The following is a 26,649-nucleotide window of genomic DNA, read 5'->3' on the forward strand; positions in this document are numbered from 1 at the left end:
GGGGGGGGGGACAGGCCTTCGGGGGGGGTGTGCAGACCTTCAAGGGGGAGGGACAGGCCTTCAAGGGGGGGGGCAGGCAGGCCTTCAAGGGGGGACAGGTCTACAAGGGGGGACAGGCCTACAAGGGGGTGGGCAGGCCTACAAGGGGGTGGGACAGGCCTTCAGGGGGGGTGCAGGACTTCGGGGGGGGTGCAGGCCTTCAAGGGGGGGACAGGCCTTCAAGGGGGGACAGGCCTTCAAGGGGCGGGCAGGCAAGCAGGCTTTCAAGGGGGGGACAGGCCTACAAGGGGGGGACAGGCCTACAAGGGGGGGACAGGCCTACAAGGGGGTGGGACAGGCCTTCAAGGGGGGGACAGGCCTTCAGGGGGGTGCAGGCCTTCGGGGGGGTGCAGACCTTCAAGGGGGGGGGGGACAGGCCTTCAAGGGGGGGACAGGCAGGCAGGTCTTCAAGGTGGGGGGACAGGCCTACAAGGGGGAGGGACAGGCCTTCAAGGGGGTGGGCAGGCCTACAAGGGGGTGGGACAGGCCTTCAGGGGGGGTGCAGGCCTTCGGGGGGGTGCAGGCCTTCGGGGGGGTGCAGGCCTTCAGGGGGTGCAGGACTTCGGGGGGGTGCAGGCCTTCAAGGGGGGGGGACAGGCCTTCAAGGGGGGGACAGGCCTTCAAGGGGGGGACAGGCCTACAAGGGGGGGACAGGCCTACAAGGGGGTGGGACAGGCCTTCAAGGGGGGGACAGGCCTTCGGGGGGGTGCAGGCCTTCGGGGGGGTGCAGACCTTCAAGGGGGGGACAGGCCTTCAAGGGGGGGACAGGCAGGCAGGTCTACAAGGGGGAGGGACAGGCCTTCAAGGGGGGGGGACAGGCCTACAAGGGGGTGGGACATGCCTTCAAGGGGGGTGCAGGCCTTCAAGGGGGGACAGGCCTTTGGGGGGGACCCTGGTTTAGAAGTACACAGAGGGAAGGGGGTGTTCAAAGAGACGTGCATATGCCAAACTTTGGGGAGGGGATGAAGAAATAATGGGTCTGAAAATAGAGGAGAGGGAGAGAAATGATGGACCATGGGATTTAGGGAGGGAAGGAACTGAAAGGGAGAGAAATTGGACACAAGGGATGGTGTGGAGGAGGGATAGAGATACTGGATAGGAGGGTAATTGGGAAAAGAAAGGGAGAGATGGTGGACTCTGGGGTGGTGGGGAAGGAGGGAGAGATGCCGGATGAAAGGGTAGTTAAGAAAAGGTGGATCTGTGGAGGGAGATGAAAAAAAGGAAAGATACCAGACTTCCTGGGGAGGGAAGGGAAATGGAAAGGGAGGACAGAGTTGGCAGATGGATGGTTAGCACGCAGAAAGAAGAAAGAAGGAGACTCTGGCAAGCAAGTTATCAGAAGAAAACCAGAGCCTTGGACCAACAAGATTTGAAATATAACCAGACAACAAAAGGTAGAAAAATTAATTTTATTTTCTGTTTTGTTATTATAATATGTCAGATTTGAAATGTATATCCTGACAGAGCTGGTGTTGGACTGCAAACGTGAGCTAGGATTTAACAGAGAGAGGAAAAGTCCTTTTTGTTTCTTTATTTTATTTACACCACAGCGCCAGTGTGGTTAGGAGAAGCCAAAGGGGGTGAAAAAGCTATAAAACCCACCAGGAGTTTTGAAAAAAATCACCCAACTGGGCAGGAAAATCGAATTGAAAAACCAATTCAATAGGCTGAATCGAATCAAAATTTTTTTTCCTGAATCTGGCAGCATTAGTTTGCGCTACTGTCTTAGACTTTAGGACCTGGGATTGGGGAGAGATGGCATCCTCAGTACTTTATAATGCAAGTGAAACGAGGATTTGGTCAGACTTTTGAAGGGTCTGCAGAAAAAAAATATTGTATAGGCCGGGGACATGAAACAGCAGGAAATGGGAACTTTTCTTCCTTCTATTTTTGTGAATGGAAAGGCTGAGGATGTCAGAGAGTTCAGTTAAAATATGTGCTTTATAAGAAAATATAATAATGTGTTTTATAAAGTTTATAGCATAGCTGGCCTACCCAGTGAGGTGTTTCTAGTGGTGGTGGTGGCAGCGTGTCAATGTGTTGAGAGGAAGAGGTGGTCTGGGAAATTCTGCTGAGCAAACTCCGGGCCCATTTCCATCCCCCAGTTACTCCACTCCACTCAACTGGTTCACACACTGAGTGGGTCATTGGGTGTTGTGTTGGGATCTCTTCCAGTGGTTTATCAGTATCTCCTTCTGGTCCAAGGAAGGAAACTTTGTTATCCTTAGCATTGACCTACAGAATATGTTTGTAACAGCGCTGCTTGTGTGGCATTAGGCTATGTAGTGATCGAAAGAAAAAAACAGACCTTTGCACATTTTTGCACTATATGGTGGGTGTATGAGGAGATTCACATTTCCTGCACAGCTAAGTCCATGTGAAGTTACCTTGTGCTGTATTTGACATCTAGCAAGGTCTCTGTTTGAAAGGAAAGATCTAAACTTAAAAATGAAGTGGCCAGAAGTTATGGTAAAAGCAGATAGTGTAGCTGGTTTTAAGAAAGATTTGGACAAATTCCTGGAGGAAAAGTCCATAATCTGTTATTAAGACATGGGGGAAGTATCTGCTTGCCCTGGATCGGTAGCATGGAATGTTGCTACTCTTTGGGTTTTGACCAGGTACTAGTGACCTGGATTGGCTTCCATGAGAATGGGCTACTGGAATGATGGACCATTGGTCTGACCCAGTTAGGCTATTCTTATGTTATGTTCTCATCTGTAGGGGCCTTTGTTTTCACTTCTTATTTTAATGTATTTTTTTTCTGGGAACTTATCAGTGTTTTTTATAATGGGAACAAAAATGGAAGAGAATTAATGTGTGTGGGATGAGGGGGTAACTAATTTCTTCAGCTAAATAATTCAATCCACTTCAAACAGACATAGGAGAACTCACGCACCATTCACACACCCTCCAACCAAAAACGTCAAAAGGAAAAAAACTGTTCGACAACCTCCTAGCCATTCGAGCTGCAACACTCGACCCCCAACCCTACAACCAATTGACATTGACCACATACTGCAAAACCTTCAAAAAGAAATAAAAACCCTTCTATTCAAAAAACACATAAAACCGAACTAACACAATCAGAACTGTCCCAAGCATCACCTGCAACTACTCCATATGTACTTCTGATGTCATGACAATTCAGACATAATTTATGTTATGTTATGTTTGGAATATAAGAAAATTTTCACTGCCTGTTTCTATTCTGACCATTTATTCCGTTTCATGGTCATTACAAAAAATATTTTTTTACATGGGGGGGGGGGGTGTCAAAAAATGATGGGCCCCGGGTGCCACATACCCTAGGTACGCCACTGGATGGTGTCTTTTCTTCTGCTCTGCACCTGATTACTATTTTGGGGTATTTTTATCGGATTTTTTGGTCTTTCCAGTGCCCAAGAGATCCCCAGTATTCTCTAAGGAATAACCTTCCGTTATACATCCAAAGTGATCTTAGTTTTAAAACATTTATGGTAAAGTTAAAAACTTTCTACTTCAACCAGGCTTTTGAGGAATTTTCCCCTCCCCTTATTTTGCCACCAAAATTAATTTGACAATGTAAGGCCTCTACTGGGTTTTCTGTGCAGATTTTTAAAATTGTGATGATTTGATGTTGTAATTATTCTATTTTTTCTATTTGTCTATCCTCTCTGTTCTACCTTCTCTGTCCTATGTAATTTATGAAGTTCCATTCCATTTTCATTTTTATGTACATTCCTTTATTTGTAAACTGCTTAGATCAGTCATTGCCAGAGCAGTATATAAAATTCATAATAAACATAAACACTTGGAATTCCTGTTACCAAGAGAACCATCTCTACTTGGCTGGCGGTCTGTATCTTCTTCTCATATATTTAGGCTGGGCTTACGTTGCAGGGCTGTGTAACAGCCCACAGTGTCTGAGCTATGGCTGCCTTGCTAGCTCATTTCCGCTCCACTTCTATTGAGAACATCTGCAAAGCAGCTCCTTGGACCTTGATCCATACCTTCACCTTTCACTACTGTTTAGAGCAAAATTCCAAGAGAGACAGTTCTGCAAAATCGTTTTACTTCTTGAGCTCCAACTTACCCTCCAACCCTCTTGATTTTCACCATGACCACATTCTCTTCATCCAAAATCATGATCCTGGCAGTTTGGGAGTCCAACATATGAGAATATTATGCCTGCATGTCCTCTGTAAGTATCTTTGCTTTCTCCTGAGGCCAACAGTCATATATTCTCACAACCCGCCCACCTCCCCTAGTTGGCTTCTTAGCTATATTACTGAACTGATGGTTCCACAAGTTGACGTCACATGGGAAGGCACCAGCATGAGCATTGTATGGGCACTGCCTAAAAAATTTAAAGTGACAGTACACTTGGTAGTATCTGTGCCGGGTTCCGTGGATGATGTCACTCACATGTGAGAATATATGCTTGCTGTCCTCTGAGAACACCACCTGCTACAGGTAAGTATCTTTGCTTTATTTGATCTATAAAGGTCAGGTAGCTGCACTGAGTATATAGATACAACAGTTCCTATGCTGGCACTGTCATATATTGTAGTTTAAGGTTACCTTTTAGCAGATCTGAACTAAACAGATAAATTATCAAGATAGCAATTGAAAAAAACTGCTATCTAGATTATTTTAAATTCTGCCTTAGACAGATTTTTGACATGATACATATTTGGGGAAATTGCTGGTGTAGAGACCTTTGGAAATTTTGTGTAGTGCTTGAATTACTCCTTTTCCTATACTTTCCTCCAGCAGGGAGTACTGTATGTGGTGAGGAACTGTATGCTTCTAGGTATAAATAATTGCTCTGTCGCTTATCATGAGACCTGAGGGGGTTAGGGCTAATTCTTTTTCCTTGTGTTTGTTTGGTCATTGAGTAATGACGGTGTTTAGATTCCCTTTTTTTTTTTAAGGTGGTCTTTGTTCATTTGCGTCACTTTACAGATCCAAAATCATAACAACTATTGTGTAATAACTTATGAGGCATACTGAGTATTGCAAGAGCAGAATGCATTTATGAGTTTATTTGTGCCCTCTTTTGGTGAGATTAAGGAGTCTGAATACATACTGCTGTGATGTTGATGAGTCTAAGTGCTTATTTTTAATTTGACCATCCTTTCTTCTCCTTATCAGTAGCCTGAGGTGCATAGAGTGGAGGTAGATAATTCTTCTCATAAATCTTAAACCTGTTTGCGTTTGTTGTTTTTTTGGTGGGGTTTTTTTTTTTTTTTTGGGGTGGGGGAGGTCCTACAGCCTTGAATATTCATCAGTGTATTCGATTGCATGTTTTGTTTATGCTGAAAACTAGACTTGTGTACTTCTCTTAAGGACAACAACAACAATTTATTATTTCTATTTTGCTACCAGACGCACGCAGTGCTGCACATTATAAACGCAAGACATGGTCCCTGCTCAGAAGAGCTTATAGTCTAATTATCCAAGTTTCCAAGTTTATTGTAAATTTGATAAAACGCTTATGACAGACACATAAGACAAAAGGGGAGTCACATAGGACAAAAGGGAGTCTGAGCTTAGTGCTCATGAAGGGAATTAGAGAGGACTGGAGAGGTGGTAAAGGACGACTGAGGGATTGACAGACTGGTAGGATTAGGATTTACACTTCCCCCTCCCCATTCCGAGAGACTACGGGAACTCACGGCAGCTATTTCCTATTGGCGATCTGCACAGGGCAGGAGCGTAGGAAGATCGCTCCTGCCCCGAAAGCCTGCTAGACCACCAGGTAAGGCCGGGATGCCGGGGGGAAGACAGGAGGGAGGCGGGGGGTGGGTCAGAGCCGGACCAGAAGATATTCGCGGTATTTCACCATTCGCGGTCTGGCTCTGCCCCTATCCCCCGCGAATCCAGAGGGAGAAATGTAAATGCAGCTTCAAATAAGTGGACTTTCAGTCTGCATTTGAATACTGCCAGAAATGAAGCCTGACTTAGCAAGCCAGGCAGATTGTTGCAGATGTACAGTGCAGCTACAGATGTACAGTGCAGTACAGAGGAGATGGAGACAGGAGTTGGCAGTAGAGGAGAAGGGTACCGACAGGAGAGACTTGTCTGATGAATGGAGTTCCTGGGTGGGGGGGGGGACTATAGGGAGTAATAAAAGATGAGAGATACTGAGGCGCTGCAGAGCAAATATACTTGAATGTCAGTAAGAGGAGTTTGAATTGTATGTGGAGAAGGACAGGGAGCCAGTGAAGCAACCTGAGGAGAGGAGTAATGTGGGTATAATGAGGCGTGCGGCAGTGTTTTGAACAGATTAAAGGGGAGATTTATGGCTTAGCAGAAGACCCACAGGAAGCACATTGCAGTAATCTAGACAAAAGGTGACTAGGGCATGGATGAAGGGTCTTGGCAGCATGCTCAGAAAGTAAAGAATGGATTTTAGCAATATTAAAGAGAGAAAAATGAAAAGTTTCAGCAGTCTGTTTGATATGCAAGGAGAAGGAGAGCGACGACCCCCCAGGTTGCGAGCTGATGAGACAGGGAGGATGAAAGTGTTATCTACCACTAAAGAGAATAGAGGAAGGGGAGAGGTGGGTTTAGGAGGAAAGATAAGGAGTTCATTCTTGGCCATGTTTAATTTTAGATGGTAGTGATACATCCAGGTAGTAATATCAGATAGGAAGGCCGAGAATCAAGCCTGGATTCCCATAGAAATTTCAGGGGTAAAGAGGTGGATTTGTAAGTCATCAGCATAGAGGTGGTACTGGAACTCATGGAATGAAATTAGAACACCAAGAAAAGAAGTGTAGATGGAAAAAAGAAGAGGTCCCAGGATGGATCCCTGTGTTATGCCAACTGATAACGGAACGGCAGTGGAGGAGGATCCTCCAGAGCTTACACTAAAGGTGCAATGGGAAAGATAGGAAGAAGGGAAGAAAACCATGAAATAACAGAACCCTAAAACCCAAGCGAAGACAGCGTATCAATGAATAGGTGGTGATCTATGGTATCAAATGCCAGGAGCAGGTCATTGGAGACTTTAGCAAGGGCAGTTTCCATAGAATAAAGGGGGCAGAAGCCCAATTTGAAATAGGTCGAGGATAGTTTGAGCCGAAAGGAAATATGACAACGGCAGTGGACAGCTCATTCTAGTAGTTTGGACAAGAAGGTGAGAAGGGAGATAGGGCGATAATTAGAGGGGCAGGTAGGGTCCAGCAATGGTTTTTCAGGAGCAGCGTAACTACTGCTTGTTTGAAGGCATTAAATGCAGTTGTGATGGAGAGTGATAGGTTGAGGGGAGATGGTGATCAATAGATGGATGGGAATGGGATCAGAGGAACAGGTAGTGAGTTTGGAGAGGAAAGAAGATGCACAGTTTCCTTTTCAGCGATTTCCGGGAAGGAGAAAAGGCATCAGGGGACAACGGAGGGTCGGCAGGGCAGGCTGGAGGAGAGAGAGGTGGAGGTGAATTGGTCATGAACACAAAGTTAATTTTGTGGACTCAGTTGTGGTCTGGGGAGAAAGTGAAGGAGGAGTCGGAGGTGACAGCATTGCGGACCTTCACCAAAATGAAGCCATCTGATGCCCATGCAATCGCTAGAATAGTTGATACGGCAGCGGGCCATATTTACTTGCTCAAGGCTCGAAAACAGAAGCTCCGGGCACAGATCTTGGAGATATTGAAGATGGTGGCCCCTTCGGTGTAGGACTTCCTACAGATTCTGGTTTCCAAGATTGCCAAGCTGAATGTAGTTCCCTGGACTACATGCATGCGTCCTCTTCAGAATGTCTTCCTCTCTCGCTGGGCCCTCTACTGAAATGTCTTAGAGCTGAGTTCGTGGACTCTGGAGGCCAGGGTATGTATGACCTGGTGGTTTCTTCCTCAGTCACTCTGCCAAAGCATTCCATTAAGCATTGCCTCCTGCATTGTAGTAACCACGGATGCCAGCCTTCGAAGCTGGGAGGGGCTCACTACGGTCATCGTCCTTTTCAGAATTATTGGTCGATCATTGATGGTTGTGGTCTCTGTTAATCGTCAGAGAGGAACCAAGAACTCTCCCTTGGCTCAGGAGGCTTGACTTCTTTCCCTTTTGGGTGGAAAGTCGTCTCCTGACACTGACAGCTAAGCATGTGGCCGAAGTGGCCAACGTTCAAGTAGTCTTCCTCAGCTGTCAGCCTAGAGTTCCGGACAAGTGGACCCTAGCACAGTAAGCGTTTTGAGCAATTGTGAGGCGCTGGGGGCAGCCCCACCTCGACCTCATGGCTGCGGCGCAAAGCAAGATGGCTCCACGCTTCTTCAGTCGCAGATCCAGCTCAGAAGTGAGAGACTTGATGCTCTTGAATAACTGTGGCCTCCGGAGGTTCTTCTATACGTTTTTCCACCTTTGCTGCTGTTCAGCCAGGTCCTTTGGAAGATTGCAACTCACCCCAGCCGCGTCATTCTGGTGGCATCCGATTTACATGGAAGGCCGCGGTGCACGGATCTGATGCAATTGCAGGTGGCATACAGTCTGCGCCTGAGTGTCTTTCCTGACCTTCTCACCCAGGCCCAGTTGTCATGAAGGATCTGGGTCATTTTGCTCTTATGGCTTAGCTCTTGAGTTCTTAGCCTTAAAATAAATAAAGGCTATTCGGAGCTTGTCATAGCTAAAGCTTCTTAGGTCTACCAAGTCGTCCATGGTGTTGGCTTACACTAAGGTGTAGACCTTTCGAGCACTGGAGTGACCAAGAACAGGAGGACCCTTATTCGAATCAGCTGTCACGGGTCCTTGCTTTCTCCAAGTGGATCTGGATAAAGGCCTTACAGTGGTGTCTGTGCGGATCCCGGTGGCCAGTCTATCCAGTTTTAGATCCCAGGATTGTCTGTTCTCTTTGACGTTGCATCTGGATGTTGCTCGGTTTTTACAGAAAGATCTTTTGGACCGGCCACTCATTAAGAATCCGGTCCCCACCTGGGACCTTAATGTGGTGCTGTCTGGCTTTGCCAGGACTCCTTTTGAACCACTGAGGGATGTTTCTCTCCGGGATTTAACACTCCAGAATGTTTTACTGGTCGCTGTCTCTTGGGTCCGTAAGGTTTCCGAATGGCAGGCGTTGTCATGTTGACACCCTTTCCTCTGCGATCCTGAAATTGGAGTTTCCCGGTGGACAGTTCCTTCCTTTTTGCCGAAGGTAGGTTTGGCTTTCCATGTCCATCCAGAAGTGTATTTGCCGGTTGTTCAGCTGATGGGTTCCAATCAGAATCGTCTGCTAAAGAAGTTGGACTTGCGCAAGGTGCTCCTGCATTATTGGCGGGTCTCTAACAAGTTTTGCTTTCTGACCATCTGTTTGTGGTGGCTCATTTTATTATGTGGGGTTCGCCCACTTCCAAGGCTACGATCTCTAGGTGGATCCATAGAGCCATTTAGTCCACTTACATTCTTATGGGGCAACTGTCCCCTATTTTTGTTAAGATGTATTCTGCCGGGAGTGTAGTTTCTTCATGGATGGAAGCTAGATTTGTTTCTCCTAAGAAGATTTGCAGGGCAGCGACATGGTCTTTTCACACATTTACCAAGTTCTACAGAGTGGATGTTGTTGCCAGACTTGACTCTACCTTTGGATCCTCGGTCTTAAGGGTCAGTGCAGCAAGCCCACCCTAGCTTTCTTGGGGTATAAAAATCTCTGTTATGTCCAATAGTTATTCTGTTTAGCAGAGCTTACATTAGATGTATTGGATTAGCATCTGTACTACTGTACTCTATAGCAAATGTTTACCTTGTTAGCACATGTAAGGTAATGTAAACGTATTGTACTTATCTCTGTAGGAAAAGCCAGGAAAATGCATCTTCTCTGAACAACCCAAATCCAGAATAGGATTGCCAGCCCTGCCCCCCCCCCCCTATCTGTGCACAGTACCTGAGTGCTTCTAATCACATGATCAGGTATTTAAAAGTTTCTTGCTCCCTCAGATATTTCTTTCTTGGTGGGGACAGAAAAAATGTTTTCACTCCTTTTCATCTTATGAGGTAAGCCACCCCTTGGCTCACATCACGCAATCCTGGACTTGGTCATGAATGGCATTACTGGAAGGACAACAGATGTAGAGGTTGCGGCCCCTCTGGGGACAAGTGATCACAATATGATCAATTTTTCCATTGGCATCGGAAAAGGGAAACCAATCAAGACTAAAGCCACAACCTTTAACTTCAAAAAAGGGAATTATGACAGCATGAGAACTATGGTTAGAAAACAGCTCAAGAAGGGGAAAGCACAAATCCAAACAGTTGATCAAGCATGGTCTCTTCTGAAAAACACCATCATAGAAGCACAGAATCTTTACATACCGAATATATCCAAAGGAAGGTGAAAAAAGATCAACCAGCTTGGTTATCCAAAGAGGTGAAGGATGCAGTGCGGGAAAAGAGGAAATTGTTTAAAAGATGGAAACGAGAAAAAACGACGGAGGCCTGGAACTGTCACAAAATCGACCAGAAAAAGTGTCATATAGTGGTAAGAGACACCAAAAAAGTCTATGAAGAAAAGATAGCGAAAGAAGCCAAAAACTTTAAGCCCTTTTTTAGATATATAAAAGGAAAGAAACCAACAAGAGAGGCAGTGGGCCCTCTCGACGACCAAGGAAGGAAAGGGTCAATTAAAAAAGACAAACAGGTTGCCGATAGGTTAAATTCATTCTTTGCCTCTGTCTTCACAAATGAGGACACTGCAACAATGCCAGAAACAGGGAGGATATTCACCGGAGGCATAGAGGAAAGCCTCGCAACAGAAAATGTGGAGTTGGACATGATATACTTTCAGATTGACAAACTAAAGAATGACAAATCCCCTGGACCGGAACTTAAGGTGGAAATTGGGGAACTATTACAATCCTTAGCTAACATGTCAATTAGAACCGGGCAAATACCAGATGACTGGAGGATAACAAATGTCATCCCAATTTTCAAAAAAGGATCAAGAGGTGAACCAGGAAACTACAGACCTGTGAGTCTCACATCGGTTCCTGGGAAGATAATTGAAGCAATAATTAAAGATAACATTGTACACCACCTGGAAGATCACAACCTAATAAGAGCTAGTCAACACGGCTTCAGGAAAGGGAAGTCATGTTTGACAAATTTACTTCAATTCTTTGAGAAGGTGAACAAACACATGGATAGTGGACATCCAGTGGACATAATTTACTTGGACTTCCAGAAAGCGTTTGACAAGGTCCCGCATGCAAGGCTTATGAGTAGATTACTAAGTCATGGAATAGGAGGAGAAGTGCACAGATGGATCGACAAATGGCTAGAGAACAGAAGACAGAGAGTAAGCATAAATAGAAAATTCTCGGACTGGGAGAAGGTGACTAGCAGCGTGCCCCAGGGCTCTGTTCTTGGGCCCATCTTGTTCAATATTTTTATAAATGACCTGGAAGAGGAGACAACATGCAATATAATCAAGTTTGCAGATGATACAAAACTATGTCGGGTAGTTGGCTCTCAAAGGGACTGCGAGGATCTTCAGAAGGATCTGAACCAGCTGGAAAAGTGGGCGATAAAGTGGCAGATTAATTTTAACACAGACAAATGCAAGGTAATGCATCTGGGAAAGAAAAACAAAGAACATGAATATAGGATATTGGGTGTGACATTAGCAAATGCGAACAAGAAAGGGATTTGGGGGTACTGATAGACAGAACCCTAAAGCCATCGGCTCAATGCACGGCGGCGGTGAGGAAAGCAAACAGGATGTTGGACATGATTAAGAAGGGGATCACGAGTAGATCGGAAGACGTCATAGTGCCACTTTACAGAGCAATGGTCAGACCACACTTAGAATACTGTGTCCAACACTGGTCTCCATACCTTAAGAAGGATATAACTCTGCTGGAGAGGGTGCAGAGGCGAGCCACGAAACTTGTCAGAGGTATGGAGAATTTGAGCTACAAAGAACGCCTCAGAAAACTGGGACTGTTCACCCTCGAAAAGAGAAGACTGCGAGGAGATTTGATAGAGACTTTTAAAATATTAAAAGGATTTGATAAAATAGACCAGGAAACAGCATTACTGACATTTTCAGATGTGACACGGACAAGAGGTCATAGCCTGAAACTGAGTGGCAGCAGGTTCAGGACAAATGTCAGGAAGTTCTGTTTCACACAGCGAGTGGTGGGTGCTTGGAATACTCTCCCAGAGGAGGTTGTGGCAGAGAGTACTGTTCTGGGTTTCAAGCGCAAGTTGGATGCACACCTTCTTGCAAATCATATCGGGGGATACAGGAAATCCGGGTCTCCAATAAGGAGCACCTAACTGGGCCTCCGCATGTGCGGATCACCGGACTAGATGGACCTAGGTCTGATCCGGCGAAGGCGTTTCTTATCACACTCATACTACCATACATTACCCACAACAAACCTCCGTCCCTGTCAAAAGAAAATCTCCGCTTACTAAATCTCCTACTTCCAAGTAGGGAATTACAGGCCAGCAAGACTGACTTCTGTGGTAAGCAAATTAATGGGAACACTTTTAAAACAGAGAATGATCAAGTTTCTGGAATCCTGTGGATTACAGGACCGGAGGCAACATGAATTCACTAGAGGTAGGTCATGTCAGACAAAGCTGATCAATTTCTTTGACTGGGTGACCAGAAAATTAGATAGAGGGAGTGCGCTAGATGGGGTGTATTTAGAATTTAGCAAAACCTTTCACAATGTTCCACACAAACATCTAATAAATAAACTGAGTGCCCTCAGGATGGGTCTCAAAGTGACGGGCTGGGTCAAGAACTGGTTGAGTGGAAGGCAACAAAGGGTAGTGCTCAATGGAGATCGCTCTGAGGAAAGGGATTTTACCAGTGGTGTGCCTCAAGATTCTGTTCTTGGGCCTGTTCTTTTTAACATTTTTATAAATGATATTGCTGAAGGGCTGTTGGGTAAGATTTGCCTCTTTGTGGATGATACCAAAATCTGCAATATTGTAGACACCCAGGATGGTGTGAATAACATGAAGAAAGACCTGGCGAAGCTTGAAGAATGGTCTGAAATTTGGCAGCGAAAATTTAATACTAAGAAATACAAGGACATGCATTTGGGCTGCAAACACCCAAGGGAATGGTACAGTTTAGGGCAGGGGTGTCAAAGTCCCTCCTCGAGGGCCGCAATCCAGTCGGGTTTTCAGGATTCCCTCCATGAAAATGCATGAGATCTATTTGCATGCACAGCTTTCGTGGTATGGTAACAGATCTCATGCATATTCTTTGGGGGAAATTCTAAAAACCCGACTGGATCGCGGCCCTCGAGGAGGGACTTTAACACCCCTGGTTTAGGGGTAAAGAACTTATGTGCACGACAGAAGAATGAGACTTGGGTGTGATTGTATGCGATGATCTTAAGGTGGCCAAACAGGTTGAAAAGGTGATGGCGAAAGCTAGAAGGATGCTAGGGTGCGTAGGGAAAGGTTTGGCCAATAGGAAAAAGGAGATATTGCTGACCCTATATAAGACTTTGGTGAGACCTCATTTAGAATATTATGTACAATTCTGGAGTCAAAAAGATATAAAAAGGATGGAGTCAGTCCAGAGGAAGGCTACTAAAATGGTGTGTGGTCTTCGTCATAAGGCGTAAAGGGACATACTTAAAGATCTCAATCTGTATAATTTGGAGGAAAGGCGGGAGACGGGAGATATAGGGTTGTTTAAATATCTATGTGATGTAAATGTGCACAAGTCGAGTCTCTTTCATTTGAAAGGAAGCTCTGGAATAAGAGGGCATAGGATGAAATTAAGAGATGATAGGCTCAGGAGTAATCTAAGGAAATGCTTTTTTACAGAAAGGGTAGAGGTGGTGGAGACAGAGACCGTGTCTGAATTCAAGAAAGCCTGGGATAGGCATGAGGGATCTTTTAGAAAGAGGAAGAGATAATGGTTACTGCGGATGGGCAGACTGGATGGGCCATTTGTCCTTTATCTGCCATCATGTTTCTATGTGACTAACCAGATTATTATCCTAGGAGACTTCAATTTTACAGACTACCTGAATGCAACTGGAACACCGGCAGATTTCATCCTATCACTAACACATATCCCATTACTAACACACCGAATAGTCCCCTCACCTAGATCTAATCTTCACTCAAAAAGATGCAACATTTAATCCAAACTGTTCCATCAAACCAATACCCTAGTCCGATCACCACCTGATCACTTTAACCACATCTACACAGCGAAACAACCATCACCCATGAAACAACTCCAACCCACGAAAATCTTCAATAACAATTCAATTGACATAAGAGACCTCTCTCATCAGGCCTTTTCAACCTAGCCAAGTCACTAAAACCCAATTTCAAATCTGTTGACGAGGCTGCCATGACCTGGCACAACAAAGTTAAAGCTCTTTATGAAGGATTAGCCTCAGTCCAAGAACGCAAATACTTTCCTTCTAAACACTCCTCCCCCTGGTTTACTGAAATAAATAGAGAGACCTAAGAAGAGCAGAAAGGAAATAGTACAAATCCAGACTGAGCGTGGACAAATCCAGCTGGAGGAACCTACATCAAGAATATAAACAAGCCATACTTGATGCTAAAAAGGCCTGGTAGGGCTAGTCTCAGTTAGGGTACTGGTCTTTGACCTGGGGGCTGCCGCGTATGTGGACTGCTGGGCATGATGGACCACTGGTCTGACCCAGCAGCGGCAATTCTTATGTTCTTATTACTCCCAACAACTACTAAAAACTCCCAACAGATCAAAAAACCTGTTCTCACAAGGAGACATCCAAACCCTAAACTCAGACTTCAACAGTGATAAGCTCTCAGGCTTCTTTACTGACCAAATAGACAAGTTCCTACCTGGATGCTGCCATAAAGCAAACACCAGTTCCTCACAACCCAATCAGAATACCCAAATCTTCGTCTAAAACCTTAAGCAGTATTCTTTTTAAGCTACACTAAACATCCAGTATCTGAATTTTATTCAGATTAACTATAAATTATAAACTACAGTATATGCAAATATGTAGGGAAAGTATGCAGAGTATGGCATTCTTTTCAACTTCCCTGCAAGTGTTTAGAAGGCTGGATTCTGTATAGGACGTCTGGTCTCAGAAGCCCCCAAGTGGCTTTTGAGAATCACACAAGGGCATCCTATATAGAATTGTAACTGTCCTCAAGGAAAGACGCCTAAGCCCACCTAACACCATGATTCTTTAACCGGCGTCCATGTTACAGGCACTGGTTAGAGAATCATGTTGCCGCTGAGCTGATCATGGCAAGGGAATCTCCCTGCCGTGATCAGTTTAGCGGCCATGGTAGAGAACCCATCACCTCTGTGAAGACTTACCCGCAGGAGGGATGTCTTGGGGTGAGGGGGGATTTCCAGCAGGAGGGACTTGGCTTCCCTCCTGCCAGTGGATGTCTTGGGGGGTGGTGGCAGGAGAAATTGGGCACTCCTGCTGCGGACATTCGGGGGTGGGCGGCTTCGGGGGTTCTGCCAGGAGAGACTTGGACATACCTCCTGCTGGGGATTGTTTTGGGGTTTGCGGCAGAAGGGATTGGGCATCCCTCCTGCCAGCCGACTTCGCGGTAGGTCGGGTTCCTGCTGCGGCTGCTAAACCAAATATGGCAGGGAGATTCCCTTGCCGCAATCAGTTCAGTGGTCACTTGAAATGTAGGCCAGCATTTTTACTGGCCTACATTTCAGACACCTATTGCGGCCCTTGGGAGATGCTTAGGGACACCTAAGCTCACCTAAAGCCACCTCCAGGCAAAACCACGCCTAGCCTTGGGCGAGCTTAGACGGGTCTACGTGCCTCCCTAGGCTTGCAAAGGCGCCTACAATATAGGCAGCCTGCCTCAGGGTGTTTTGGTTTTTTTAACAAATTGCATTCCAGTTGGCTGGTTACACAGCGGTAGGACGCCTACCGCTGCGTATAATCATGATGCTGTTTATAGAATTTGCCCAAAATGTTTATTTGCAATGCCCTAGGCTCATAAAATTGCATAAAATCATGCTTCTGCTTTGAGCGGAAAGGTGCAGGGAAGAACATGAAGACTGTGGAGAGGGGAATGAAAACTACGGGGAAGGGCCGGGGATGAAAAATGTACTTCACTGTGGGGACAAGGATGAAAATGTGGATATGGTGAGGGGACGGTGATGAATTTTTGTCCCTGTGTCACTCTCTTAAGTACTATTGGAACTATTTGTTTGCACCCCACAACAAAAGTTCATTACCAGCCACTTAGCTGTTTGAAAGATGATCCTTGTCATTGCTGTTGCTGCTGTGTCCTGCTGCTGTAGATCTTCATTTTAAGTTATCTGATTGACACTCTGTTTTGTTTGTTTATAAGTAAGTTTCCTTCCATAGGATTGCTCTTATATGATTAGGCAGTAGGGGATGCCTACTACTAGCCCAAGAGTCCTTTTTTAGTGGTAGAATAGAGAGGATATATGTGAGTGCAGGGCTCTCAAACCTATCCTGGTGTCCCCACAGCCAGTTGGATTTTCAGGTCTGGGAAGATAAGGATTTTCCTGCCCTGATATGTAAGTGGAGCACATAATGTTGTCGGAGCCACATATTGGAAAACTTTAATGGCAGAGGGTCTTTAATGACAGAGCCTCTCCTAAAGTTTGCCTTTCACTTGCACCCAATATCTTTTTATGAGTTTAGCGTCCTTAGTGAATTGTTGTTTCAAAACTTTGGGAGCCACAGCTCCATAAAAGCCACCCAATTATTCCCTTATGAATCCTCTAGGACTTACTGGATCCATAAATTATTTCTCTGGTTCCAATTGATGAAATCCTGCATACAGGGTGCATAAATATCAGTAACAGAAATACTGTCTCAATTTTTAAAGAGTGGTGGGAAGCAGTATTCTTTTAAAGCTACACTAAACATCCAGTATCTGAATTTTATTCAGAGTAGCTATAAACTATAAACTACATGCAAATAAGTAGGGAAAGTATGCGGAGTATGACATTCTTTCCAACTTCCCTGCGAGTGTTTAGAGGGCTGGGAGTTAAATTTCCTTAACTGACTTCCACAGGTGGTTTTGCTTTTGTTTGGTGCCATCTGCCTGCTCCTCTGATGTGGCTATTTGAGCATGACAGGTTCACAAGTCCTCCTTCATCATGTGCAGGTCCTGCTTAATTTTATCTGTTGAGTTTCAAGTCTTTTAATGCAATTTTTAGTGAGATAAGCTCTGACATAATGGTTCGAAGCAAGGGCCCTTTCCCTCTAGCCAGTCAGATTTTTCAGGATTTCTTCACCGGTGTATCTGAGATAAATTTAAGAAAATGACATACATAAGCTCAAGAAATTAACTCTACTATCTCAAAATAAAGTGAAAAAAGTATAGTCATAAAACTCGGCCCAAATCCCAAAAAGAGAAAACTTAATGTATGAAAATTTAAAATACAGTTGGGTTACTAAGACAAGTTTGGAAAATCTGTGTGAATAGTTAAGCTAATGCAGTGTTATCCCAGGACAAGCAGGCAGCGTATTCTCACATATGGATGACGTCATCCACGGAGCCCTGCTGCGGACAGCTGCAAAGCAAATTTGCTTGAAGAACTTTAGAAAGTTTGCAACTGATCGCACCGCGCATGCGCAAGTGCCTTCCCACCCAACTTAGTGCATGCACCTCCTCAGTTTCTATTTTTCTGCGGAGCTAAGAAGTCTGTTTTTTCACCTGCCTTGCCTTCCCGCTGACGTGTATTTTTTCTTTATGGTTTTCTTTGTTATTTTAAAAAACAAACAATGGCTGTCGATCCAAGATGGCCGCTACAGCTCACTGATGAGTTAGACGTCATGGATTTTACCTGTACTTTAATAAATATTTTCCTTTTCACCATGCCGAAATGGAGGAGGAGAAGCACCAGTAATGCCTCCCGACGCTCTGCTGTACCCCCTTCTCTGCTTTCCCTGAGTAATCCATCTTTTCTCCCCCTTCTGCCCCTCCCTTGAATCTCCTTCCCTTTCCACATTTTGCCTTTTCCATCAAATCCATCTCTCCCTCTCTCCATTTTGCCCCTCTATTTCCATTTCTCCCTCTCTTTAACCTCCTTGTACCATCTCTCCCTGACCCCCCTCTGCCTTCCCCCATGTCATTCTCTCCCTCTCTTGCTCCCTCTGTCGTTCTCCAAATCCATCTCTCATTGTACCCCTCCTACCCCCCTCTGCCACCTCTCCCTGTGATCCTTTTACCCTCGCTGCCTTCCCCATCCATCTCTCCCCATCCCTCACAAATCAGACATCTTTCCCTCCTCCCCATACCCTATTCCTGAATGTCACGTCTCTCCCTCCTTCCCTCATTTGAACCCTTCCCCACTCCCTCTCCCAAGTTCTATATTGCTTCCTCTTTACCTTCTACCCCTCCCCCAAATCTGGTGGTACCAGGCAGCACTCTGGTAGAAGTGGCATCTTCCTACCGGCCAGCATACCTGCTGGTCGGCTCTTTACTGCGAACCTTCCCCAACATCTTTTCCTTCCCCCTTGTGTTTCTACTTTACATTTCTTGCAAATGTTGCTGGGCAGAGGAAACTATTCTCAATGCCATTCTACTGCCGCCTGGCGACTTCTCTCCACAGCCCGCCCCAGTGGAAACAAGAAGTTGTCAGAGAGGGCGGGGCAGGCAGTAGAGAGATGGTGGAGGCAGGGTGGCTTTGAGAATCTGTTTCTCCTCCTGGAAACATGGAAACATTTGCAAGAAATATGAAGTAGATGTGCTGGGGGGGAGAGGAGTAGATGGGGAATAGTTTGCAACAGAGAGAGCTGACCAGCAGGTACAGTGGCTGGCAGTAAGATGCCACTCCCAGGAGAGTGCCGCCTGTGTAGATATACCATTGACCCTGTTGCCACTGGAAATTTTGGGGGAGGCCATGGCCCATGTGGTACCCCTCCCCCTCATTCTGATGCCTATGGATTATGGTATCTTTTATAGCGATAATCTTTGGGCAGAGACTGAATTAATTCTTTGCTTCAGTCTTTACGGAAGAAGATATTTAAACCAGAAATGTTTTTCAAGGGTGATGATGTGGAGGAACTGAAAAATCTCGGTGAATCTGGAAGATGTCCTAAGCTAAATTGACAAGTAAAAAAGCGATAATTCACCTGGACCAGATAGTAAACATCCCAGGGTACTAAAAGAACTCAAACATGAAATTGCTGACCTGCTGTTAGTGATTTGTAGCTTGTCGCTAAAATCGTCTATAGTACCTGAAGATTGGAGGGTAGCCAATGTTAACCCGATTTTTAAAAAGGGTTCTAGGGGAGATCTGGGGAATTACAGACCAGTAAGCCTTACTTCAATGCTGGGCAAAATAGTGGAAACAATTATAAAAAAATAAATTGTGGAACACGTAAACATAGAAACAAGCATGGTTTAATTGGATAGAATCAGCATGAGTTCAACCGAGAGAGATCTTGTCTCACTAATTTACTTGACTTCTTTGAAGGTGTGAATAAATATGTGGATAAAAGTGAGCCGGTTGATGTGGTGTATCTAGTTTTTCAGAAAGCTTTTCACAGATTTCCTCATGAGAGGCTCCTGAGAAAATTAAAGAGTTATGAAATTAGAGGCAGTGTTCAGTTGTGGATTAGGAATTGGTTATTGGACAGAAATAAAGGGTAGGGTTAAATGGCCATTTTTCTCAGTGAGGAAGGTAAATAGTGATGTGCAGCAGGAATCTGAACTGGGACCGGTGCTATTTAACTTATTTATAAATGATCTGGCTGTACGCTAGATGTGTGTATTTAGATTTTAGCAAAGCTTTTGACAGTGTTCCACACAGACGCCTAATAAATAAACTGAGTATCCTCGGGCTGGGTCAAGACTGGTTGAGTGGAAGGCGACAGAGGGTAGTGATCAATGGAGATCGCTCTGAGGAAAGGAATGTTACCAGTGGTGTGCCTCAAGGTTCTGTTCTTGGGCCTGTCCTTTTTAACATTTTTATAAACGATATTGCTGAAGGGTTGTCGGGTAAGTTTGCCTCTTTGGGAAGATACCAAAATCTGCAATAGAGTAGACACACCGGATGGTGTGAATAACATGAAGAAAGACCTGGCGAAGTTTGAAGAATGGTCTGAAATTTGGCAGCGAAAATTTAATGACCCGGCATCCCCCCCAGCGATCCGGCATCCCTCCCCCCGCTCGAGTCGTTCCCCCCCCCCCCCCCCGGCGATCTTACATGCTCCCCCGAGCACCAAAACGATATCCCTTACGCCGATTTGGCACCGGCACCAGCACCAACGCACAGGACATGCCGGTGCCGGTGCCCGAAGATCCTCCCTCTTCTGGGCTGGGCTGAGCGGTGCATCGGCGATCCTTCCTTTTGCTTGTGCTGGGCTAGACTGGGCCTTGAGCATTTGCGCATGCTCAAGGCCTTCTGGTCTCGCTGTCTCCGAGATTCTCAATTTCAGAATCTCGGACAGAGCGAGACCAGAAGGCCCTGAGCAGTCCAAATATATATTTTTTCTTTACTTTTTCCTTGTTCTTTTCTTTGTTATGATTACTAAGATGGATAGACAAATGGCTGGAGAACAGAAAGCAGAGAGTGGGCATAAATGGGAAGTTCTCAGACTAGGAGAAAGTGACTAGCGGTGTACCCCAGGGCTCGGTACTTGGGCCCATCTTATTTAATATTTGCATCAATGACCTAGAAGAAGGAACATCCAGTGAGATCATCAAGTTTGCAGACAACACAAAGCTATGCCGGGCAATCAGATCGCAGAAGGATAGCAAGGAACTCCAGAGTGACTTATGTCAGTTGGGCGGAGAAATGGCAGATGAAGTTTAATGTGGAAAAGAGCAAAGTAATGCATTTAGACAGAAAGAACAAGAAACAAGAGTATAGAATGTCAGGTGCAACTCTGGGCAAGAGCGAACAGGAAAAGGACCTGGGTGTACTGATAGATAGGACCATGAAGCCGTCGGCACAATGCGTAGCAGCGGCAAAGAAAGCAAATAGAATGTTAGGCATGATAAAGAAGGGAATCACGAGTAGATTGGAGAAAGTTATAATGCCGCTTTATAGAGCAATGGTCAGACCACACTTGGAATACTGTGTCCAACATTGGTCTCCCAACCTAAAGAAGGATATAAAACTGCTGGAGAGGGTGCAGAGACGAGCAACGAAGCTAATAAAAGGTATGGAGAGCTTGGAATATGAGGAATGACTGAAGAGACTGAGATTGTTCTCCCTTGAGAAGAGGAGACTGCGAGGGGATATGATCGAGACTTTCAAAATACTGAAAGGAATCGACAAAATAGAGCAGGAAAGAAAATTATTTACAATGACTAATGTGACACTGACAAGAGGACATGGACTGAAGCTAAGTGGGGACAAGTCCAGGACAAATATCAGGAAGTTCTACTTCACGCAACGAATGGTGGACACCTGGAATGCTTTCCCAGAGGAGGTTATTGTGGAATCCACCGTTCCCGGATTTAAAAGCAAACTAGATGCACATCTCCTTACGAGAGACATAGAGGGATATGGGTGACTAGAATTATACCAGGAGTACACCTGGCTGGGCCTCTGTGTGTGCGGATCGCCGGACTTGATGGACCGATAGTCTGATCCGGAGATGGCAATTCTTATGTTCAATGTTCTTATATTCTTATTTCTGTTGTTACAGTGTAACTTCATTCATCAAATACCAGCAAAGCTATATGAACATATGTTTTATGGTCCATCTCTTCTTACACATATGCTGTCTTTTAAAATGTTTTATTGCGTATTGTGTTGGCATGATAATATAGTATACTATGCCATACCCTGTATTGATGTTTGAATATTTTTACTGCTGTAATTGTCTATTGTTTATCTTTCACTTACTTATGCTGTACACTGCCCTGAGTGAATTTCTTCAAAAAGGCAGTAAATTAATCCTAATAAATAAAATATTTTATAACATATAAGGTACCTTTATGGCATAAGATAACCTTAAAATTGGTGCTTACTTGTCCTTCACACAAGGCAACCTGTTATAAAATTACCCTCTTGTTTACTAACAATTAAGTTCTTTAGACAAAGACTATTGTAAATAGAGATAACAGAAAGATAAGAAACACTGGTTTATTTTGCTTTACAAGTACAGTAAAACCTTGGTTTACGAGCATAATTCGTTCTAAAACCATGCTTGTAATCCAAAACACTTGTATATCAAAGCAAATTTCCCCATAAGAAATAATGGAAACTCGACGATTCGTTCCACAACCCCAAAACTTTAATACAAAATACTGTATGTACTTGTATTGCAAGACCTTGCTCATTTAGAACAGTCACTACACTCCCGCAGAGAGAAGAACCATCGGCTCAGTTCTGATGTTGTGATGTATGTATACTGTATGTACTTGTATTGTAAGACATTGCTTGTATGTCAAGTTAAAATTTAATAAAAATGTTTTGCTTGTCTTGCAAAACACTTGTATACCAAGTTACTTGCAATCCAAGGTTTTACTGTATATTTATAAATCTCTTTCTCATTTACAGTCTAATGTCCAATAAATCATCACACTTCATATACCATGATGGTAGATGCAGACAACCAACTTTGCCCTCTGTCCCCGCTAGAAGATGACAGTCTTGATAGCCCTATGTCTGGTGATTTCCTACAAGAAATAGGAGACATACAGGATATCTCTCATTCTATAGAAGATGACAGTTCTGGAGCCTTCAGTATCACAGACTACCAGTGTTTGGAAAATGGTCCAGGATCAGATGGATCGGGCATTACAGGTAAGTGCATGTACTTGTGTTTGACAGAGTACACAGTTGGGTATCACTAAACATTATTTCCTATCACAAGCACCAAGCTGTCAGCAAAACATGTCACAGCCTAAAGAATAAGTCTGAAGGTTTGTGGTTGGATTATTACAAATAATTGTTACACGTAAACATTCATGCCCTGTGTGATTCTCTGGATAGTACATGTTTAAATGAGCCTTTTTTAAAATCTTGATTAGTAGGCAATGCCATATCTAAAGGTGTCAATTTCATCTCAAAATGATTTAGTAATAAGAACATGAGCTAAATCCAAAAAGTATTTGAAGTAAAGAATGACACTGGGACAAATTTGTCCCTGTCCCCACACAAGCTCAATTTCCCTATCCTGTGAGTTTTATCACTGTCTCTGTCCCTGCCCGTGCCCCTGTCCCATTCCTGTAAGCTCTGCCTTCACCGCACAAGCCATGAACACTTATGATTTTAAAGTGTTTGAGGCTTGTACAGATGAGGATGCAACTTGCAGGAATGGGGCAGGGACAGGAAAATAACTTGCATGGACGTGAAGGGAAAATGAGTTCCCACGGAGATGGGGAAAAAATTTGTCCCCTTATCATTCTCTAATTTGAAGGTTATTCTAAACTGTGGTGAGGTTCCAAAAAATACCATGTTTCTTATGTTTCATTAAGGGTCAGATTTATCCACAGTACATAAAACCCTAAGAATGTTAATCTGTTGATTAGATCTTCAGACTGCAGATGGATTTCAAATTCATTATTTATTGGGATTTATTAACTGCCTTTATGAAGAGATTCACCCAAAGTGGTGTACAGCAGGTACAGTTTAACATAAAAACCTATGATTTTGTTAACAGCATAGTAATAATAAAAGGCCCGGATTCACAAACAAATTGATTTACGTTAGGCGCTGGCAGGCACCTAAATTAAATCTGAGTTATATGCAGAGTATGGTGATGGGTCTCCTTCATTTTCAATGGTGAAAACCTGAGCTGCTAAGTTTTAACATGGCTGGACATGCATGGTTGATGAAGAATGCTCCTGAAGTCCAAAAACAGCAACAATCGATGAAATGGTTGATGAAATTCACTAAATCATCATGGAAGATCGCCAATTAATCCTACTGAGATAGCAGAAGCTGCTGGCATTTCTTCAGAACGTGTATACATCATCCTAACTAATATTTTGGCATGAGGAAGTTAATTGTGCGATGGGTGCTGTGTTCATTTTTTGCTGTCCTACCTCCGGTCTTTTGTCCGTGAACACAGAACAGAAATAATTAAGCAGTTCAGCCTTATCCTTATCGGTTTCTGCATATTTGTCTCCCTCATCCTTGAGCCTCACTATGTATGCCATTTTGATACTTCTTCCTATCACTTATATATCTAAAAAATGTTTTGTTCCCCAATTTCACCTTATCGGCTATTTTTCTTCCATTTGCACCTTTGCTTTTCTGACAGCTTTTCCCACATTTCATAGTTTTCCCACATATTTTTGTCTGTCTTCCTCTTTCTGCAATGTCGTGTAATTTATGAAGGCTAATCTTTTTTTCTCTCACCTTTTCAGCTACTGCATTTGAGAACCAAAGCAGCCTTCTTTTCCTTTTATTTAATGTACTTTTTTAACATAAAGATTTGTCACTTTTAGGATAGCTTCTTTCAGTTTTGCCCACTGCTTTTCTACTTCATTTAGCTGTTCCCTAACAGCTAACTAACTCTTCCTTGAGGTATTCCCCCATCTTGACAAAGTTAGTTCTTTTGAGGTCTAGAACCTTCAATCTTGAGTAAGTCCTCTCATCCTGCATTTTGATATTGATCCTCACCATTCTGTGATCACTAGATGCTAAATGATCACCCACCATAACCTCAGGAACATTTTCCCCGTTTGTAAGCACCAAGTCCAAAATAGTTCTATCCCACGTGGGTTCCATTACTAATTGCCGAAACAATTCTTCCTGTAGCAAATCCAAGATCTCTTTGCTTCTAGACAGTTCTGCAGCTGGGACAGTCCAATCAATATCCAGCATATTAAAATCATCTTCTCAGACAGTGCCACAGCAGTGGCTTATGTCAACTGGCAGGGAGGCACCAGAAGTGCTCCATTAAGATTGGAGGCCCAGTTGTCCTGTTTTGCAAAAATCCACCTGCAAGTGATCTCCACAGCTCACATAGTGGGTGTGGAGAATGTATAAGCAGACACTGGTTCTAGGGAAGTGATCGTTGTCCCAGGAAGTCTTTCAGTGCAATGTGCATTGTTGGGGACAATTGATGGTCGATCTGATGGCTTCAGGAATGAACAAGAAAGCAAATTGTTTATTCAGCCAAAGATTCGAGTCCGAAAGTACTGGACTGGATGCCTTAGTAAAACCTTGGCTGGAGGAGGAGCTGTTGTATGTGTTCCCCCAGTGGTCCATGATAGGCTGGGTCATCCGCAGAATAGCATTCCACCCAGAATTGGTAACCCTGATAGTCCTGGATTGGCTGTGTCAGCCCTGGTACATGGATGTGGTGCACTTGCAGAAAGACGGGTCTCAAATTTGGCACCTTCATCTGGATTTACTTGTCACAGGGCCAGGTGCCCATGGAAAATCTGGAACACTTTGGGCTTACAGCATGGCTCCTGAGCGTGCAGCTTTAGCGCGGAAAGTGTATTTGGAGGTGATTATCACTAGTTTAAAAGTACAGTGGACTTTCTGTTAACTGGAATTCAAGCAACCAGAACTCTCAAGTAACCAGCAAAAAAAAAAAAATCAAAGAAATACTGTAATACTTTAAACAAAAATGAAATTTAAGTGTAAACATGGCACACCACATCTAAGTACACTCCCGTTTTGTCTACCACATGTCCAGTAGTTTGTCTGAAACAGTTTATGGCATAGTATGGGGTATAGTATTAGTTTGGCCTGTTTTTAATAGTAACTTTCAAGCAACCAGAAACTACATTTATTTGGCATCTATCAATTCCCAAGGGTGCCAATTAACTGAGAGTCTACTGTATAATATAATAAAAAATAGAATTAAATATCCATAACCCCCCCCAATGTCAACACAAATAACAAAAATTCAAAAGGAGGGGACAAGAAAGAGAACGGAGAAGGGCAAACTCCAATTTTATCAAAAAGAAGGGTGAAGGAAAAAAAGGGGAGGGAAGGAGGGGGGAATCTTTCATACACTGACATCATGGATGGGCAAAGGAAAAGAACAAGGTTGAAGGAATCTTTTAGAAGTAGGGTTGAGGTCATAAAAACAAAGATATTTTAAATGCATCAGAGAACAGGAAGGCTTTGAGCAAAGTTTTGAACTTATCTATTGAAGTTTCCATCTGGAGGTGGATTGGAAGGGCATTCTATAATGTCAAGTTAATTACTGAGAATATGGTTGATCTTGTTGTGTCGTAAAATATTTGCCTGTGGGAAGGAATAAGAGATCCCCTCCTTTCAGGGCAGGATTAACCAATAGGCCAAGTAGGCACGTGCCTAGGGCCCGAAATTGTCAGGGGGGCCCGATGAAGGAGGGCATCAACATTGTTTTTTCCAAATGGCAATGGGCCCCTCCAGTATCGATCGGCAATGCAGGCCCCCCCCAATCCGCAATGCTGGCCCCACCCCAATCGGCAACGCAGCTTCCCCCCCCATCGACGGAAAGTAAGACAACCAAGCCACGTGGGTAAGAAATGCAACGGGAACTGTACTTGTGCAAGCGTTGCTGCTTGCCCAAAGCTTCCCTCTGACGCAGCTTCCTATTTCCACCTGGGGGCATGGTGGGGTGGGGCGGGGCAGGGGGCCCAGTGTACTTGTGTGCCTAGGGGCCCTCGACGAATTAATCCTGCCCTGCCTCCTTTACTAACGCATAGTGCGGGTTTTAGTACCTGCAGCAGCAGTAACTGCTCCAACACTCATAGAATTCCTATAAGCGTCGGAGCAGTTACCGCCGCTGTC

The 26,649-nt window shown here is 44.3% G+C and overlaps 1 protein-coding gene across 1 annotated transcript in view; it reads left to right on the plus strand.

Annotated features, from left to right (window-relative positions):
- Positions 1 to 26,649, plus strand: part of PPARA (peroxisome proliferator activated receptor alpha) — a 175,359-nt gene that overhangs the window by 85,608 nt on the left and 63,102 nt on the right. The window contains exon 3 of the mRNA XM_033953295.1: positions 22,465 to 22,710. Coding sequence (XP_033809186.1) covers positions 22,500 to 22,710 — 211 coding nt within the window. The 5' untranslated portion in view covers positions 22,465 to 22,499. The remainder of the gene's footprint in view (positions 1 to 22,464; positions 22,711 to 26,649) is intronic.

This window comes from Geotrypetes seraphini, chromosome 7 (genome assembly GCF_902459505.1).
Source record: "Geotrypetes seraphini chromosome 7, aGeoSer1.1, whole genome shotgun sequence".
Lineage (NCBI taxonomy): Eukaryota > Metazoa > Chordata > Amphibia > Gymnophiona > Dermophiidae > Geotrypetes > Geotrypetes seraphini.